At 37.7% G+C, this 20862-nt stretch overlaps 1 protein-coding gene across 1 annotated transcript in view; it reads right to left on the bottom strand.

Annotated features, from left to right (window-relative positions):
- Positions 1–20862, bottom strand: part of LOC150108468 (dynein axonemal heavy chain 7-like) — a 990001-nt gene that overhangs the window by 82615 nt on the left and 886524 nt on the right. Inside the window, exon 40 of the mRNA XM_090390473.1 lies at positions 19065–19168. Within this exon, the coding sequence (XP_090246599.1) occupies positions 19065–19168 (104 nt within the window). The remainder of the gene's footprint in view (positions 1–19064; positions 19169–20862) is intronic.

Here is a 20862-nt window from a genome sequence, read left to right as displayed (position 1 = left end):
GGAGGATATAGTAGAGGTATTAAATGAGCATTTCATTAAAGTATTCCATCCGTCTGATTGTAACATAATGCAGAACTTGAGAGTAGTGGAAATGGGGAGAAACCACTAATGGTGAGTGAGCAGGAAGTATATGAGGAATTGAGTAAATGTGATGTCATCAAGGCCATGGGACTTGATGGTATATCACCGTGTGTCTTGAGGGAATGTTCCAGGGAGCTAACAACACCTTCAACATACATTTTCAACATGAGTCTTAGATTAGTCCAGGTCCCCTAGGAATAGACAGATGGCAAAATTTTTCCGCTTCATAAAGGAGGTGATCGGACTAAGGCTTCGAATTATAGGCCAGACTGCTTGTCCAGAATTGTGGTCAAGGTGTTGGAGAAACTAATGAAGGCAAGGATTCAGAATTGGGTGAGTAGCAGCAGAATTCTCTTTAATGGACAGCATGGATTTGATAAAGGAAGATTGTGTTTTAGCAATCTGTTTACTTATTATAACAAGGTGACAAATACATTGGACAAGAGGGGATGCATATACAGTAGTATATTTAGATCATGCAAAGGCTTTCAATAGATTATCACATGACAAACTAGTAGTTCAATTAGAACAGATAGGGTTGGATAGTAGATTAGTGCACTGGATTGGAGATTGGCTTCTGATAGGTATCAACAGGTTATGTATGGGGAGTGATATCCCAGAAGACAAAGTAACTAGTGGCATGCCCCAAGGGTTTGTTTTGGGGCCACTGTTGTTTAATTTGTATGTGAATGACATTGGAAAGGGCTTACATGGTGATATACAGTTGCCTGCAGATAATGCAAAGTTGGGGAGAGTTATGAGAAATTTAGCAGATGTAGCATTGCAAGAGGACCTAAACAGACTGTCTGAATGGGCAAGTGTGTGTGTGTGTGTGTGTGGTGATGTTAGTTTAATGTTACAAAATGCAAGGTTTTAAAATTTGGGAACCAAAGTTGGGAAGTAGAGTATAGGATTGGTGGGGATATTTTGGAAGAGGTGGAAGAGATGAAGATTTGGGAGTCGTGATGAATAAGGACTTGAAATTTCATAGACATTTTGCTAAACTTGTGAAGATCACATAGTGGATTATGGGAATGATGCAGAGATCACTGACATGTAGAAGTAAGAATGTTTTGATTCCTTTGTACAATGCTTTGATCAGACCGCATATGGATTACTGTGCACAGATTTGGTTGCCAGATTTTCAAAAGGATGATGAGATGTTGGAGAAGGATCAGAGACAATTGACTAAGTTGGTTTCTGTTCTCTGGAATGTGGAATATGAGGACAGATTGAGAGATTGCAAATTACTAAGCTTAATGGATAGAAGGAATTGGGAAGACATGATTGAGACATAAAAGTTGATAAGGGGTAATTACCAGATTAACACAGATGAGATTTTTCATTGAATATCTGGAGATGTGGGGAAGAACAAGAGACCATCCCTGGAAGCTGAATGCATCTAAGGGACAATGAACAGTGACAAAGCAGGAACAGTGAATGCATTACGATGAGCTGTGCATGTGAGAGTGGAACCTCCCATGATGAGTCTCTTGACTCAATGAAAGTCCATTGATGATGATGATGATGATAATAATAATAATAATAATGAATGAGGTGCTAAATCTCCATCCAGTTGTTGAGAGTGACGGTGAGATGATTACCTGGGTGGTTGCCAGTCACATGAGGACCTGTCAGTAAAGAGTATATGTAGAACTGCAAGGCTGGTGATTATGAAAAGCTCAGTAAACAGCTTGCAGCTGTATCATGGAATGAGAAGTTTGGTGGAAAGAAACTCAATGCTGCTTGGATGATATTCAAGAACTATCTAGTAGAAGCAGTATCTGAATGTATTCCAAGGGCCAGAAGGTTAAATAAGGTAGGCACGTGTGAAATGAATGAATGAAGAGATTAAGCATGCCATACAGAGAAGGAAGGTATTATGGAGTCCACATAAGATGAGTGATAATAATCAATTCCAAGAGGAGTGCAAAGAACAGGCTAGGAAGGCGACTAGATTGGTATGGGTAGCAAAAGTGCAGGATGGGCAGCAGTTAGCTAAGGGAGCCAAAAAAAAACAAAAAAAAGAATGATTGTGATAGATTGATACTGACTGGAAAAAATGATATAAGGATAACTGTGGTAGAGGATATAGTTGGGCTATTTAATGAATATTTAATAAAGGTCTTTCACCCTTGTGAATGTGACATCATGGAGAGTTTGAGACCAGTTGAAGACAAGATGGAGGAGGAAGAGGGACTGATTGTGAGTGAGCAAGAGGTATATGTGGAATTGAGTAAACTAGATGTTAATAAGGCTGTGGGACTTGATCTGTATGTCAGGTGTTGTGGTTAAAGTGTTGGAGAGGTTAGCAAGAACCAAGATCCAGAATTGGATTGACAACGGTGGTACTCGTATCTTTGATGGACAGCACGGATTTGCTAAAGGGAGGTCATGATGTAGTAATCTCCCTTACGTATTACAATAAAATGACAGCTGCATTAGACAAGGAAGATGGATACACAGTGGTATACTTATATTTTGCAAAGGATTTTGATAGATTACCACACGATAAGTTGACAAACTACAGGTGCATTGTATTGGAGACTGGCTATCTGATAGATATCAGTATGCTGTATATGGGGATGAATGATATTCTGGAAGAGAAAAGTCACTAATGGTGTGTCTCATGGGTATGTTTTAGGGGTACTGCTATTCGACCTGTATGTTAAAGATATTGGGTCAGATTTGAATGGGAATATTCAGTTGGGAAGAACTATGAATGGTAGAGCAGATATTGTGGCCTTACAAGAAGACTTGAATTGACTTAGTGAATGGACACAGGAGTGGGGATGAGATGCCAGTTTAATGTTGCAAAACATAAAGTTTTAAAATTTGGAAAACAAAGATAGGATTTATCCAACAACACCCTAAGAGATCTTAGGGTGATGTTGGATAAGGATCTAAAATTTAGAGGACACATTGCCAAAATTATGAGGACAATACAACAAATTTTGACAATGATGTGGAGGGGATTGACTTGTTTCGGCAAAGAGATTATGGTTCCATTGTATAACACCTTTATTAAGTCACACATGAACCACTGTGCACTGATTTAGTCACCTCGTTTTCAAAAGGATGAAGAGATATTGGAGAGCATGTAGCGGTGACTGACTAAGGTAGTTTATAATCTCTAGAATTTTCAGTATGAAGGAAGGTTATGAAGATGCAATTTACAAAGTGTAGTGGATAGGAGGAAGAAGGGTGATATGAAAGAGACAAAGCCATTGGAAATGTGTTGTTATAGGATTAACGTTGAAGAGGTTTTTCATAAAATGGTAAGAGAGCGGGGAGAACAAGAGGTCATCCTTGGAAGTTGTATAAGGAAGGTGTAAGCAAGGGAGTGACAAGCAGGTTTTTTTTTTTTTTAATGGAGAGTTGTGAATGATTGGTATGCACTGCATGAGAATATGGTGTCTACAGAAAATTGTAACGTATTTAAGGCACAGTATTATGAGCTGTGTGTGTATGATAGAGGGATCTCCTATGATGAGTCTTTGACTCCATGGAGATCTTGGGATAATAATAATAATAACTTGAAGGTAAATTCTGGACATTTCATATCTGCAATGCAGAGAACTAACCAGGACTTCTGAACTAATGTCTGATAACACGTTTCAATGGTGCACCACTAGGTATTCACCTATCTAATAGATGAGCTTAAGTGTTGAACATTATTCATAACTTATCTACAATGTCAAACCAACTAAATTATAAAAAAAGGATGGAAGAAAACCATGCACTTTAAGAGGTCGTTATAGGTCAGAAAGATTATTTTTAGATTCAGCATTGACTATTAAACATTTTCCTAACCTGAACAAGTATAGTTGCATTAATTGGCCAAAACTTTAAGGGACTGTTATCTTAAGATCAACTTTTACATAGTTATAATACTTGTTTTTTACAACATTAGAAGTTTCCAAATTAAGACCTTGGATCTTTTGTCCATTACAATTTGAACTGTTTCATTTTAATGTGCTCTGAAGATGCTGGTTTGAAATCCAGTGAAATATAAGCCAGTTAATAAACATCTTTTTTTATAATTTAGTTGGTTTGGTGCTGTAGTACCATTAAAAATAAGTTATAAATAACATTCAACACCTAAACTTGTCTATTAGATTGATGACCTTACATGGAAATGGTATTGTATACAAAATGCAATGGTTCAGTAAAAGTTGAAATTGAAATTGGCCAGACAATTGAACAGGTTAGCCTTACTCAAATGATGCCGTGATAGCAATATTATTGCTACTTTTCTTCTTAAATTTAAAGAAAAGTTACATTTGGCTAAGGCACATTGTATTTACTGACCGGTGAGTTTGGTGCTTCTATGGGAACATATTGCTACTATTCACACAGAGCTTATCAAGTTAAACAGCACTATAACAGCTCTATCCGAAGAACTATTTAATGTTTTAAATTCTGAACTGTGGACAGTCCTATATCACATCTCCAAAGTTTTGGTCAAAATAGAATTTGCACAAGTTAATTGCAGGCACCCCACTTACTGGCAATTCCTCTACTTTTATACAAAATTATGTCCATTTCAGGACACTATTTTAAAAATCACATCCTAAAAATACAGAAGCAATGTTTAGATGTGATGTCATCTCTTTATTTACTAATGTACCACTAACAGGCACTCTTGAATTAATAAAATCTATCCCCCCCCCCCGATATCTTCAAATCATTCAAATTTACTATACATGCAGGTTACTTTACAGAAAGGAAAAATCTACAAACAGATTAATGGTACTGCTATGGGTGCCCATAGCAGTACTAGACCGGAATATTATCAAAAATAATGAGTGTGAAATGAGATTTCTTATTTATCAGAAGTAAGAAACGATTCTGTTTTTGTCTTCACCCCAGTGTAGAATTTTAAAAAGATTACTGTGTATGGTTATGGAATATGAACAGCTTCAGTGACCAGGCTGTTCAGTGAAAGCAACTAATAGAAAGTGCCCAAGGAGTGGATGGAAGGTAAGATAATGCCATTGCATAAAGGTGCTGGAAGAATGGAAGCATCAAACTATAGACTAGTTTGTACTTCTTCTAATTTAAGATTTTGAAAAAAAAAATACTAAGAGATAATGTACAAAAGTGGGGCTCCATAGGGCTCAGTATTGGGATCGTTACTGTTCATCATTAATGTCATTGGCTTTGTGAGTGGATTGTTATGGATATTTAGTTATTTGCAGATGATGTCAACCTTGGAAGGGTTATTAGTAATAGTATGCTGACCCTTCTGGAGGATTAAAATGAGCTGGATAGATTGTCAAATTAATGGGGGAATACCAGTTTAATCCGACTAAATGGCAGGTCTTGAAAGTTTTTTCACTTGGTTATACTATAAATTAAAGATGACAAAAATTATATTCTTTGTTTAATCCTTTATCCAAGTATAAGCAAACAATGTTTGCATGTGAGGCATCTTCACAACTGGGCTACTTGTATATAGAGGCTAATGATGTCACATCAATTGCCTTAGTATCCCATAATGCAAAGCATGTGTCCTTTCAGATGTGTATAATGCCATGCATTATGGGAAGGGCCACTACCCAGACTGGCTTTGACCTTTATTGAGGTCTCATCAGTGGGAGCCAGACTCAGAAGAGATAGCAAGGTTGAAGTAATTCAGAAGTCATACATTGATTTAAAGGCATTGGCCTCTCTATATATACAAGCACCCCAGTTGGGAAGATACTTCACAAGGTAACATTGTTTGCTTACACTTGGATAAAGAATTAAACCAAGAATATGATTTCTTGGCATCTTTAAGTTATGAATGTCAGGTCTCGATTTGTGATCCAGTTATGGAAGGCTATAAACTCTGTTGGTGAATCTAACTAGGGTGATAGTCGATAAAAATTTGAAGTTTATGGAATATATTGCAGAGGCACCGAAGGTAACCCAGAGAGCTGCTGCAATACTAAGAAATACTGTGATCAGTAGAGATAAAAGAGTGGTGATTCCATTGTATAAAGTCCTAATCAGGCCATATCTAGATTATTGTGCTCAGATCTGGTAATCAAGATTTGAAGAGGATAAATTAATCTTAAAGAAAGTACAGAGTTCAATAACAAAAATGATATCAAGACTCTACAATGTTAGTTATGAGGACAGATTGAAAGCATACAAACTCCAGAGTTTGATGGATAGAAGATGAAGGGATGACATGATTGAGACATATAAACTGTTGAGAAGCATTCACAGAATTGACACTGGGATGATTTTTCATATAGTAGAACATTAATTTAGAAGGTGAGTAGTGGTTTCTTTGCACTCCATGCAAAGAAACCACTACTCACCTTATTCATGAGGTCCTTTCAGAACTTACAATGATTTCCCCCTGTTCTACCATATGAAAGAACTCCCAGAAAAATAAATAGATGAGGGAAAGGCATATACTGCCATTTTTTTAGACTTAGCGAAAGCATTTGACAGGGTCCCACATGATAAGCTGATATTTAAGTTGCAGCACATGAGTCTAGATGTTAGATTGGTCAACTGGATTCAGGATTGGCTGTCCGATAGGTATCACAGAGTTGTGTATGGTAGAGCAATATCAAACAGGCAGAAGGTTACAAGTGGGGTTCCACAGGGCTCAGTACTGGGACCTATATTGCTTAACCTTTATATCAATGGCATTGTCCGTGGATTGCAAGGGAATATTCAGTTGTTTTCTGATAATGCGAAGCTGAGAAGGGTTATTAGTAATAGTGCAGATGTGGTAGCCCTGCAAGAAGATTTGAATAAGCTAGATTAATGGGCAAATGAATGGGGATTTCAGTTTAATGCACCAAATTGTAAGGTCTTGAGGTTTGGGACACATCGATGGGATGCTGTATACTTTATTATTACTATTATTATGGGCAAGTCCAGGGAGTCATTAGACTCATCGAGGGAGGCCCCAAATCATATTCATCACAACTATTCGACATTCGTACAGTATCTATCATACCTCGCCTTAAACTCATTCACTGTCACAGCATCCACCACAGACTCGGGGAGTGCATTCCACTCATTCACTACTCTAAAAGTAAAGAACCCAGCTCTAACACCTTTACTAACCACACTTTTGCCCAGTTTCCATGGATGTCCCCTAGTCCTCCCACAACTAGCCCTGTTCTCAAAAATATCTTCTGAATTAATTTTATAGTAACCCTTCAGTAATTTGAATGTCTCAATCATATCTCCCCTCCTCCGCCTATCAACCAATTTTTGCAACCCACAAATCCTCAACCTGTTCTCATAAGGTTCATTCCACAGACCTGCTATCATCTTGGTCACTCGCCTCTGGATCCTCTCCACCTCATCAAGAAGAAACCTAGGTAACCAAATCTGAGCACAGTAGTCGAGATGGGGTCTTATCAAGGCTCGATACAGAGGAACAATAACCTGCTTGTTTCTGCTTGTCAACGTATTCTTCAGCAACCAAGTGATTTGATGAGCTGATTTGGCCACTTTTGCAATGTGGCCCCCTAAATTTCAATTCCTTATCCACCAACACTCCTAAATCTTGTGCCTCATCAATTTCCTGGAGCACAGTTCCACCAATGCAGTAAACTGCCGCCAATCTTTTCACCCCAAAATGCATAACCTTACATTTTGCCACATTAAATTGACATCCATTCTCCTTAGCCCAGACCTCCAATCTATCCAAATCATCCTGCAAAATTTTGATGTCATCTGCATTCACTATTGCCCTACCCAACTTCGCATCATCTCCAAACAAATGAACTGTTCCTCTCAGATCCTTTCCTATATCATTTATGAACAAATTAAACAGCTGTGGTCCAAGAACAGATCCTTGTGGCACACCACTAGTCACAGGCCGTCTTGTGGACTCTACTCCTGAGTAAACCACTCTCTGATATCTCTCCGTCAACCACCCTCCTATCCATCTCACCAACCCTATGTCCATCCCCATATGCTGCAATTTACTGATTAGAATTCCATGTGGTATCCTGTCAAAGGCCTTAGCAAGGTCCAGTAGAATCACTGTAAACCCATTACCCTTATCCGGTTCAGCCGTCACTGTGTTATAATACGTGAGCAAGTTACTGAGGCATGACCTACCCTTCACAAAACTATGCTGTCCCCGATACAGTATCCCATTTTCTTCTATCCAATCTTGTATTTTCCTCTTGACTGTTTTCTCTAAGACCTTGATAATGATTCCTGTTATGCTGATTGGCCGGTAATTTTCCACAGCAGCCTTGGAACCACCTTTGTGCAGTGGAACTATTTTCCCCTCTTTCCACCCCCTTGGGACTGACCCAGTCCTGAGGCTCAAATTAAACAAAATAGTCAAGGGCACTGACAATTCTTTAGCCGCTTCATGTACGACACGAGCTGGTATACCATCCAATCCTACAGATGTATTGACATCGAGGTTCTGTAATAGACTAGTTACCTCTACTTCATTCATCACAATTCCAGTATAAGCTGTTGGTTCTTCCATTCCTGCAAAGTTTATGGGAGGAGTTAAACCGGAGGAAGAAGGGGAGACAAGAGATCTGAGGGTTTATGAGTGATAGAAATTTAGGGCACATGTTGTAAAGGTAACACAGAGGATTGCTGCAATAATGAGAAGGACACTGACCTGCAGAGATAAAAGGGTTATCATTCTGTTGTATAAGTCTCTGATCAGACCACACTTAGACTATTGTTCTCAGATTTGGTCCACAGGATTTGAAGGGATAAATTAACTGTGGAAAGGGTACAAAGGTGGATAACAAAGATGGTTTCAGGACTGTACCATGCTAGTTATGAGGATCGGCTGAGGGAATGTGGACTTCAGAATTTGGTGGATAGAAGGAGAAGTGATATGATTGAAACTTTTAAACTGTTGAGAGGTGGTTACAAGGTTGACACTGGGGAGTTCTTTCACTTGGTTGAACAGCAGGAAGGAGTGATGACAAGAGGCCATCCCTGGAAGTTACAAAAGGAAACTGTTTGCAAGAAGGTGAGGAGTGGTTTCTTTGCATGGAGGGTGGTTGAACCATGGAATGCATTGCCTGATGGAGTGGTGAGAGCGAGAACAGTAAATGAGTTTAAGGAGTGGTATGATAGACTTTGTGTTTCCTAGGAGGGACCTCCGGCAATGAGTCTTGATAGACTTTGTGTTTCTTAGGAAGAACCTCTCACGATGAGTGTTTTGACTCCATGGAGGTCTGAATAATAATAATATATATATATATATATTATTTGACATGCTAGAACAGTTCATAAAATCACTGGAGTGACAGTAGAATCAGTGGACGTTAACATAGCCAGGACCAAACTACAGATACGCAGAAATCAGAACTATGAAAGAAATCTAATTAATCTAACTCTAAAATTCATTGTTCTTGCGGTATCTGCTACGTAGGACAGACAGGAAGATCTGAGGAAATTCACATGAACGAACACCAAAAGGATGTGCAAAACAGAGGAGAACACAAATCAGGTCTAGCTTTCCATACCTCTTCCATAGGCCACAATATATCTGGCAGAAAACAAACATGTCGTACATAGAAAAAAACTGTTACATAAGGAAATTTAAAGAAGCTGCAAACATGCTTAAAATACCAACACAATGCAATAAAAATCAAGGATTAATTCTCCACCAAGTTTGGTCAGCTTTAATAAAAAATATACCTCAATCAGACCTCGGACATTATGAACGTGAACAACAGAATGTGGCATCATCCAGCATTGTTTAAACTCAGCACTGGTTTGAATCTGCATTCTGCTTTTTTAATTTTATGAATATTCAGACACTTACTAATAATTTCTCTTTTCTTTGTGTTTTAAACTTTAAGTTACCTTTTACTCCTGAAGATGTAAGTCAAACGACTTAAGAAACTTGTTGGGTCTTTTATTAATTCATTGTGTTTTATATAGCTTATTAAAAAAATGTGGTCCAATTACTGGAATATGCCATATGAACTTTTAAACCACAGAAACCTCCACTTATAATCTAACTCTGCCAATAAATCCTCTTACCAATTAGGGATCCTTTTTTTCTAGCTCACTTCTGGCAACTCAGAAATTAATACAGAAGTCAGCCTCTATGGAAGAGTGGAAAGTGGGACATCTTTCATTTATAACTAAAGCGTTTGTTTCAATAAGGAAATACCATGAAATTTAGTTAGTAGGCATATTTAAATAAAATATGCCTACTAACTAAATAACTAAAGCAATAATACTAAAAACAGTAATCATTGCTAATCTCTTATATGTATTAACATTTCTGATATACAGACTGAAGAAAGACAATTATACCATGAAATGCTAAAATTCTTTTGAAATATTATACAAAGAGCTAAAAAAAAAACAAAAAAAAAACCCTTTCCCAACTACCTGAAGAAATATATATTTATAATATCCATAAAATACTACAAACTTCCAGTGCAGCTTACTGTGTCAATTTCTAAGAATCAGTCTAGAACTATTTGATGCTAGCATCAAATAGTTCTAGACTGATTCTTAGAAAGTGCAAAAAAAAAAAAGCAAAAAAACCATGCTGGTCCACAAGCAGAACTTATTGAAGAATATTATAGTATGCCTCATATGAAATCTTGTAATTAGGCATAAATATTCTAATTATATATAGGATGTTTGGTATCAAGCAATATTCAGGCATCAGGAGTAATCACAACAGTCAGGCACTATGGTATTTTATTTGAAAAGCTGTTAAAATTTCAAGGGTATCCTAGTAGGAGTGGATCTTGCCTTGAGAACTGTACATTGTTTGCTTCCAGTTAACAAGTAAACAAATATGTAATATTTATTACAGACTAGCCAATCCAGAATATAAATTCTTCAGCAGCTCTCTTGCTATCTTCTTTTTATGAGAATTTTAACAAGATTGAAGGAGTTTGCATCGTATAAACTTCTCCAATAACATCGAAAATCTCTCTCTCTCTCTCTCTTCAATGCTTTGCCAGAAATGAATAAAGTGAATACAATCATGGTATATATATATATATATAATCAAGGTGAAATTTATAATTGGAAAGTTTTAAAAAAATATCTCTTTAAAAACCAAAATCTTGATAAAACAACAATGTACAATAAATTAAAGATACCAAGAAATTATATTCTTGGGATCTTTTATTTTAATCCTGGTTTAATCCTTTATCCAAGTGTAAGCAAACAAAATTTGCTTGTGAAGTAACTTTATGACTAGGCTACTTGTATGTAGAAGCTAATGACCTCATATTGCTTATCTTAGTATCCCATAATGCAAAGCACATATCCTTATGGACATGTATAATGCATGCATTATGGGAAGGGTCACTACCTAGACCTTGGTATCTTTAACCCTTTAACGTACCAATTAAAAATCAGAAAGCGGTCGTTTTTCTGCCAATTTTTTGGGCGAGTTTTTGGCGAGGGTGATTTTTATTATTATTATTATTATTATTCAGGCCTCCAAGGAGTCAAAAGACTCGTCGAGGGAGGTCCTTCCTAAGACATAAAGTCTGTCAAGACTCACTGAGGGGAGGTCCCCCCCTGAGAAACACAAAATCTATCATACCACTCTTTAAACTCACTGACCGTTCGCGCTCCCACCACTCCATCAGGCAATGCATTCCACGGCTCAACCACCCTCCACACAAAGAAACCACTCCTTACCCTCTTGTTCACAGTTTCCTTTCGTAACTTCCAGGGATGGCCTCTTGTCATCACTCCTTCCCGCTGATCAACCAAGCAAAAGAACTCCCCAGTGTCAACCCTGTAACCACCTCTCAACAGTTTAAAAGTCTCAATCATATCACCTCTCCTTCTTCTATCCACCAAACTCTGCAGTCCACATTCTCTCAGCCGATCCTCATAACTATCCTTGTACAGTCCTGAAACCATCTTTGTCATCCGTCTTTGTATCCTTTCCACAGTTAATTTATCCCCTTCAAATCCTGGGGACCAAATCTGAGAACAGTAGTCCAAGTGTGGTCTGATCAGAGACTTATACAATGGAATGATAACCCTCTTATCTCTGCAGGTCAGTGTCCTTCTCATAATAGCAGCAATCCTCTGTGTTACCTTCACCACCTTTGCAATATGTCCCCTAAACTTCCGGTTTCTATCAATCATCAACCCCAGATCTTTTGTCTCCCCTACTTCCTCCAGTATAACTCCTCCCATAGAGTATGCAGCATCCCATCGATGTTTCCCAAACCTCAAGACCTTACATTTTGCTGCATTAAACTGACACCCCCATTCATTTGCCCATCTACCTAGCTTATTTAAATCCTCTTGCAGGGCTACCACATCTGCACTATTACTAATAATCCTTCCCAGCTTCGCATCATCTGCAAACAACTGAATATCCCCCTGATCCACTGGCTATGTCATTGATATAAAGGTTAAACAATATAGGTCCTAGTACTGAGCCCTGTGGGACCCCACTTGTAACCCTCTGCCTCCTGGAAACTGCTCCACCATACACAACTCTCTGATACCTATCAGACAGCCAATCCTGAATCCAGTTGACCAATCTGACATCCAGACCCATGTGCTGCAACTTAAATATCAGCTTATCATGTGGCACCCTGTCAAATGCCTTCGCCAAGTCTAAGAAAATTGCAGTATATGCCTTTCCCTCATCTAATGTTCTTGTAACTTTATTATAAAAGGCTAGCATATTGCTAAAACAAGAGCGTCCTTTCACAAATCCATGTTGATTCTCACAGATAACATTACCCTCATCTGCCCAATGCTGTACACGGTCCCTCACTACTTTCTCCAAGATCTTAACAACTACTGATGACACACAGACTGGCCTATAATTAGACACTTCCAGTCTGTTACCACCCTTATGCAATGGCACTATCTTACCTTCCTTCCATTCCCTGGGCACCTTTGCCAAAGCCAGACTTTCATTGAAAAGCCACGTTAAAGGTACTGTCAATTCCCTAGCACATTCTCTCAAAACTCGTGGCGAAATACTATCCAGTCCCACAGCTTTACTGACATCCAGAGTACTCAGTATCTGAAACACACTCTCCTCCTGTACCTCCAGACCTCGTACCAGTCCTATCCCTCTAGCATTAAAACTGACTCCTCTAGGATGAAATACTCCAATAAAGTGTTCATTGAACAATTCCACTATGTCCTCTGCATCAGTCACTCTATTCCCGTTTTTATCCCACAATATCATTCTTCCACAGTCATTTCTCCTCCTACTGGCCACATAGCTAAAAAATTCCCTAGGATTTTCTTTGGATCTTAGGGCCAATCTCCTCTCATATTCCAGTTTCGCTTTCCTTACCACACTAGTCACTCTTCTGGCCTGTGTCTTATATTCCTCATGCATCTCTTCACCTATCTCCTTATATCTCTTCCATAGCCTCTTTTTCGCATGCAATTCCTGTTTAATATTGTTTGTCATTCACTTTACTCCAAATTGCGTCCTCTTCTTCACTCGTGGTATACAACTTACCATTGCTGCTAACAAATATTCTTTCACAATTTCCCACGCACTGGTGATATCCCGGCCTTCCAATTCCTCCCTCCATGAAACTTCCCGAAGTTGACGTCTAAGACTATTATAATCATCTGCCTTATAATTCCACATAAGTTCCCGTCTCTTTGATACTCCTGCATGTCTATTCATTTTCCAAGTCAACACCATATGGTCACTCTCTCCAACTGGTGGGAGAGACGTCAACTCAGTTATTATCAACTCTTCTGATGCTATAACCAAATCCAAAATTTTTGAACCTCTTGTTCCCTCTGTTACATGTTGCCTAAGACATTTGTCCCTCAAGAATTCTAGAAATTCCATTCCCCTATTGCTACATGCATCTTCCTCTCTCCGATTTATACTACTGAAGTTAAAATCTCCCATAACAATCATTCTTCTTGCACTTGCCAAACTTAGCTGTCTAAACATCTCCTGGTCCCCATCCTCTGTGCTCCTGGGTCTGTAGCAACACCCCACTAAATATCCTGTCTTGCCTACCTCTACCTCACACCATACGCTCTCAAAATCATTTGTCTCACTTCCTTCCAAATTCTCCACTCTTAGAGGACATAGGTCATCACTTATCATAAGCAGTACCCCACCACCACGCTTTCCCCTCCTATCCTGACGAAAAATGCTATACCCAGCGACTTCTATTCCTGTTGTTATATCCCCTTCTGTCAACCACGTCTCAGTGATCGTGATAATTTTTGGCCAGGCTGATGCTATCTGCACCACCAATTCCTCTCCCTTATTCCGGATACTCCTGGCATTAGTATACAGCATATAAATGCCATTGTTTCTATACCCAGCATTATCTCTTCTGGACTCCACTGGGCTCAGTGTTACCTGACATTGTCTCCCTTCTCCCAAGTATCCATTCCCACAAGAGGCCACCCCTGCTATCATCCTTCCTGGGACACACTGACTGGTTCAGAACAGCAATCTCTCCAGATGCCTACGTCCTTCCTCATTCAAATGTAAACGGTCTCTCGCATACAACTCCTCTCTTTCCTCAAACACACTCCAGGCATCCACATATACCAGTCCTCTCTTGTCACACATTCTCGCTATTATGCCATTCAATATCACCGCTCTTCTGCTCAGCTCATCATTATCATACCTAGGCAACACGCACACTATTTTTCTCTCTCTGTCTTCTTCCGTACAGTCTCAAGCAAAAATCTCATATCTCTCGCTGCCCGACTTACATTACCACTCAAGTCATTCGTTCCTACCATCACAATCATCTCATCCACCCTTTCACCTCTCTTATTTGCCATAGCCACCCTTTCTATTGTTCCTCCTGGCAAACACTCCTCACGCATCCTATCTTGAACACCACGGATCATTGAGTCGCCATACATTATACCTCTTACCATTCCCTCGCTCCTATTGTTTCCATTCTCTCCTCTTCTTTCATTCCCATACCTCTCTCTTCTACTGTTTCCATTCTCTCCTCTTCTAGCACTCCCATACATCTCTCTCATTCCCTCTCTCCTACTGTTTCCATTTTCTCCACTTCTAGCACTTCCATATCCCTCTCTCATTCTGTCTCTCCTACTACTGTTTCCATCCGCTCGTCTTCTAGCATTCCCATACCTCTCTCTCATTCCATCTCTCCTACCGTTTCCATTCTCTCCTCTTCTAGCACTTCCATATCTCTCTCTCATTCCGTCTCTCCTACTGTTTCCATCCTCTCATCTGCTAGCATTCCCATACCTCTCTCTCATTCCCTCTCTTCTACTGTTTCCATTCTCTCCTCTTCTAGCACCCCCATACCTCTCACTCATACTCCCTAAATTCTCTCTCTCTCCTACTCTGATTTGCCTTGCATTTATCTCTTCCATTCTCCTAATCTTATCTTTCATACTTCTGCTCTCATTCACAAGACATTCCACCTCCTCTTATTTGAAAAATAATGATGGATTTGTGCAAATGCAAATGAAATAGCCGATACACGCCATTGGCAACTTTTCTCGTCTGAAAGGAAATAGGCACAAGATTGTCTAGCGTCTATATTTGGTTGTATTTATATGTGAAACCAAAATTCAAAATCAATTTTGGTGCAATAAACAAAAGATGTGTCACAGATGTCTTTGTATGTTAAGGGGTTAATTTATAGTACAGTATAACCAAGTGAAAAAACTTTCAACATCTATCTCTAATCCAGAGCATTTTAGTAATAAGGTGTAACACCTTTTGACTACTTGTATATGGAAATATGACTTCAACATTACTTCAACCTTGGTATCACTTCTGGATCTAGCTTCCACAGACTGATGAAGCCTCAATAAAGGTCGAAACCGGTCTGGGTAGTGACCCTTCCCATAATGCATAGCATTATGCATGTCTGTAAGGATATGTGCTTTGCATTATGGGATGCTAAGGCAAGCAATGTGGAGTCATTAGCCTCTATATACAAGTAGCCCAGTCATGAAGTTACTTCATGTGCAAACTTTGTTTGCTTACACTTGATAAAGGATTAAAGCAAAAATATAATTTTGGCATCTTTAATTTAGAGTATAACCAAGTGAAAAAAACTTTCAAGAACAATGCACAATATAGTACAGGTATCCCTCGATTAATGCAGTTAATTAATCCCTCAATGTCACCGCGTATATCAAAATCGCATTAATCAAATCTACTGTACTAATAGTTTGGTATTAGTAATTGGTGAAGACCTTGGTTTTATATGGTACTTTTTTAGGAAAGATAAAAAATGAATGCAAAGTAAATGTTTAATAAATACTTGTACCTACATTAGTTACTGCAATTTTTTTAATCAAAAGAAGTTATAAAGAGTCGTTTGAACAGTTTTAGTTTTTTTCTTATCGGCATAAATTCTACGATAACAAGCAAAATGACTCTCCAGACCTCGGCAAACAAGCATTCTTCGATTAACATCTGGATCGATATCCATTACTTGCTGCTTAAGCGATTCTAAACTGTGAAATATTCCATCCAGTTCTCTGACTGTTATTTCCTTTGGAACCTCATCTTCACATTCCATTTGTTCGTTGTCTTCATATGTGCATTGTTCAATTTCAAGAAGATCGTTGTCACTGAAATCTTTTGAATTTGAATCCAATAATTCTTTAACATCTTCTGCATCAACACCATCAAAACCGAGGTCTTCACCAATTGCAACGATTTTTTTGACCACGTTGTTCACAGGATTTTGAAAACAACCTGTCATTAGTGCATTCTGGCAGAAGGTTTTTCCAAACAGCTTTCATGCAACTAGAAGACGCTTGCTCCCATGAGTCACGAATGTTCTCAATTGCGTGTTTAATGTTAATTTTTTTCCAAAATTCTTGGAGCATAATCGCATTTTCTCCCGTTGTTGTTTCTACTGCCTTTGAGAATGTCTTCTTAAGAAAATAGGCTTTGAAAGTTGCAATAACTCCCATGTCCATAGGGTGTAACAATGATGTTGTATTTGGTGGGAAAAATAAAACTTTCACAGATCATTAAGATAATTTGGATGACCACGAGGCTAGCAGCCTTGTGGTGTGAGCATGATTTTGTGTGGTAAATTTAAAGGCGAGTTAATCAAAACTCTTGCCGCATATATCAAGGGATTGCCGCAATTAATTTTGCCGCGATAATCAAATCTGTGTTAAGCAAGGGATACCTGTATTAAGTTCGGTGTACAGATTTCTTTATATGCCTATTGAATATTAAACAGCAAAACACAAATATTAGAATATATCAAAAAAGGGAAACTAAAGACAAATATTTGAATACATTACATTTTAACAAATGTTGTGTTAATGTCCAAACCTATATATTACTGAAAAGGGGAAATTAAATTTTGTCTTATTTTGCTATGAAAATTACTTCTTATATCTACCAAGATTGTTTGATAAACTTCAGAAATGGCAGAACAAACCCAGGCTAGGAAAGTCAACTTGAGATGACTGGTCTAAAATAAACTAATCATTTGAATACTAGCCAACATCCATAGGCTTCTGAGTCTTTTTCCACAGATAAATCAAGAGAATTGAGGAAAAAGAAAGCGAAATGTCTCTGACTCCAAGATGAACAAAAGGTACTGAGGACTTATTCTACCTCTTCTCCTATCTCTGTACTTTTATTTTCTCCTTATACTAATAGGCTCTCTTGACCCTTATCTAAACTCCTCTAAGCCTATGATGAACACCTCCCCTTTCTCATTTTCCCATAATGCATTGCCAAATATACATTCAAAAGGAAGTGGGTTAGTGCGTTATGTGATATTAGAGCAATCTGATGTGAAGTTATCATCCATAGAAACAACATAGTCATGAAGTTACTTCATGTGTTGTGATCACAACTGGATAAACAATAAAAAAGAAAACTATAATTTCTTGTTAAGTATAATTATTATTATTACATGACACCTCCGGGGAGTCCAAAGACTCACTGGGGGAGGGCATCTACTCTGTAACTCTGTCTCCACCAACTACAATGAACCGCAACTACACCAACACCATCTACCACCACTACTATTTTCACAGACAATCACAAACATCCATGCCCGTGGCAGAATTTGAACCCGCAGCCTTTTGGCTGGAGAGCAGATAAGCTAACCACTTGGCCAACCAGGCTGGTAATAATTTACTTTGTAACTAAATGAAAAAGCTTTTCCCAGCTTTCTTTCATCCAGAGTATTTTAATAATATGTTGATATGGATACACCATTTTTTTACTTGTATACAGAAATATAACTTATATCGTTCTCCCATTGATCTAGCCCTTAGTATCTTCATGGGTTTAGCTCTTATGGAAGAGACCTCAATCAGTTCAAAACTAGTCTATGTAGTAACCCTTTCCATAATGTAGTATGCATGTCCAAAAAGGAAGTGTGCTGTGCACATGGGATACTAGGCAATTTGGTGTTTAGTCATAAGGTTATTCTATGTGTATACTTAGGTAAAGGATACAAAGAAGAATATAATTTCTTATTAAGTACAGTTGACTCTCATAGCAAATTCTTGCCATAAAACACCTGCTAGGAAGTTCAAACTAAAATTCCAAAGAAAGAAGGCTATTCATAAGAAAATTCATCATACTAAACTGTTTACTATAACAAACTACTTCTGTTTTCCATGAGTTTGCTGTAGTGAGAATTGATGTATAACTTACATTGTAACTAAATGACAAAAAAACATTCTCTTTCAAATCTCCACTCTGCTCTGTGATATACAATCCTTACAACTCTAAATTTGCTGCCCCAATCCTTTCACTTGCTCAGAGTACAGTAACCTCATCAAATTTATGCATCTTTCACTATTCTGATACATTTCATCTCTTGCTCACAGCTCCTGTCTGTCCTTCAAATACTCTCTAAATATATGTGCACTCCAATGTGGCTCCTTCATATGCTTTCTCTTCATCATATCATTTATTACCATTTCATTATCACGACTTGTATCCTTTCAATATTGTAGAGGCATGATGATAAGATTAATTCTAATATGGATATTTCAATAAAAATATTTTAAATAGTGCATTATTATGAAATTATAAAATTATTTACTTGTTAAATCTTTCCATTTCTTGTACCAGGACTGTATTCATGCTTTCTTCATAACAGACAGGATACTTAGACATTGCAATATTAAGATCAAAATTCATAGGTAACTGTAAGAATTTCATTAAAAATATTAATACCATTAGTTAGATAATTAAAATCAATTTCTATATAATTTTTTAAATAAAATGTCTCTTTAATTAGTAACACTGTCTTTAATTTTATCCATTTGTCCATATGATGAAATATATCAAAACTTTTATATTTTGTATCAATTTCAATAGGCACCTTACATCCATGTTTTGACTAGTGTGTAAACACAATAACATGGCTGGATAAGGTGGTTAATTAATGTATTCATTCATTCATTTTGGTAATACAAAAAAAAAAAAAACCTGGAATAAAAAATTGAAATTGTCTGCATATATACAGTCAGTAACTTTAATATTCATAATACTAAAAATAAAAAGTCACTTAAGAAGTGAAACTTCTCTTTTTTTGTATACTAAACAAAAGAGCTTTGCTCATTGGTAATTACATTAGTCCTCCCTTATCTGCAGGGGATACATTCCAAGACATCCCGAGGATAGTATCGAGCCCTATAGACACTTTTTTTTACTATACATACATACCTATGATAAGTTTAATTTATAAATTAGGCACAGTAAGAGATTAATAACAATAACTAATAATAAAATAGAACAATTATAAGGACATACTGTCATAAATTTATCCGAATGTGAATGGAATCTTAGCAACCTCAGCACACGTTTCCGAATTGCCAGCATCACTACTCTTGCACTTTGGGGCCATTATTAAGTAAAATAATGGTTACTTGAACACTAGCACTGCGATACCATGATAGTCGATCTGATAATAGAGAACTACTCGGAACAGCGCACAATTCCAGGTATTCCTGATTTCCAAAATGCTGCAAAATGTGTTTGTAGTTTTTTCCACCTTTGCAGCGAGTTGCCCTGGTGTTGGATTACCTCTGGGATCAGCTGAATGGTCTATTACTAAAAGAAAGAGCCATATTGCTTCATTTCGGAGATGTAAAATTACATCGGCAAAGTGGATATTATATCCAACATAATTTCATAAATTATAAATTGTTTATTTCTAGAATTTTCCATTTAATATCTTCGGACCTGGGTTGACCGCAGATAAGGGGGGTATTACTGTAAGTTACAAAATAATAAAAAAGTGTAAAATGAAATGGTGATCAGATGTTTACTTTAGTGTCTCTCTAAATAGAACACCCAAGAAAATAGAACTTGTTTAGAAACCTTTTCTAACACTGAAACATGCTGCCGTTCTGTCAGCTTGATTGAAATTATCTTTATCATGCATTCTGGAGTACATATGTCTGATCTTACTAAAGTCTAATTATTAACTGCTTCCTGGAAATGATTTGTGTTATGCATAAGAAATTGTCTAGCTCATTTCACAAATTTCTGATTATTTTGGTGATTAGGCTGGAGTTCTCATCAGGCAGTTCCACAAAAAAACAATGTAATGACCTCTTGTTCTACCCCCCCCCTCCACCCCTCCCATTCTATGAAAAATCTCTTCCATGTCAGTCTGATAATAACTCCCTGACTAGCTTATTTGTGTCAATCATACCTCCTCCTTCACGAGGCTTTGCAATTTACATTTTCTCAATCTGTCCTCGTACTCCACATTCCAAAGACCACTGACCACCTTTGTGAATCTTCTCTGGACCTGTTCTAACATATCCTCATCACCATGAAAAACTGGCAAAATCTGTGCACAGTAATTCATATGAGGCCTGATCAAGGCT

This window comes from Typopeltis vanoorti, chromosome 3, assembly GCF_054136105.1.
Source record: "Typopeltis vanoorti isolate ZY-2024b chromosome 3, IOZ_Tvanoo_1.0, whole genome shotgun sequence".
Lineage (NCBI taxonomy): Eukaryota > Metazoa > Arthropoda > Arachnida > Uropygi > Thelyphonidae > Typopeltis > Typopeltis vanoorti.
The sequence above is the reverse complement of the archived record's forward strand: the minus strand, read 5'-3'. Positions and strand labels throughout refer to the sequence as shown.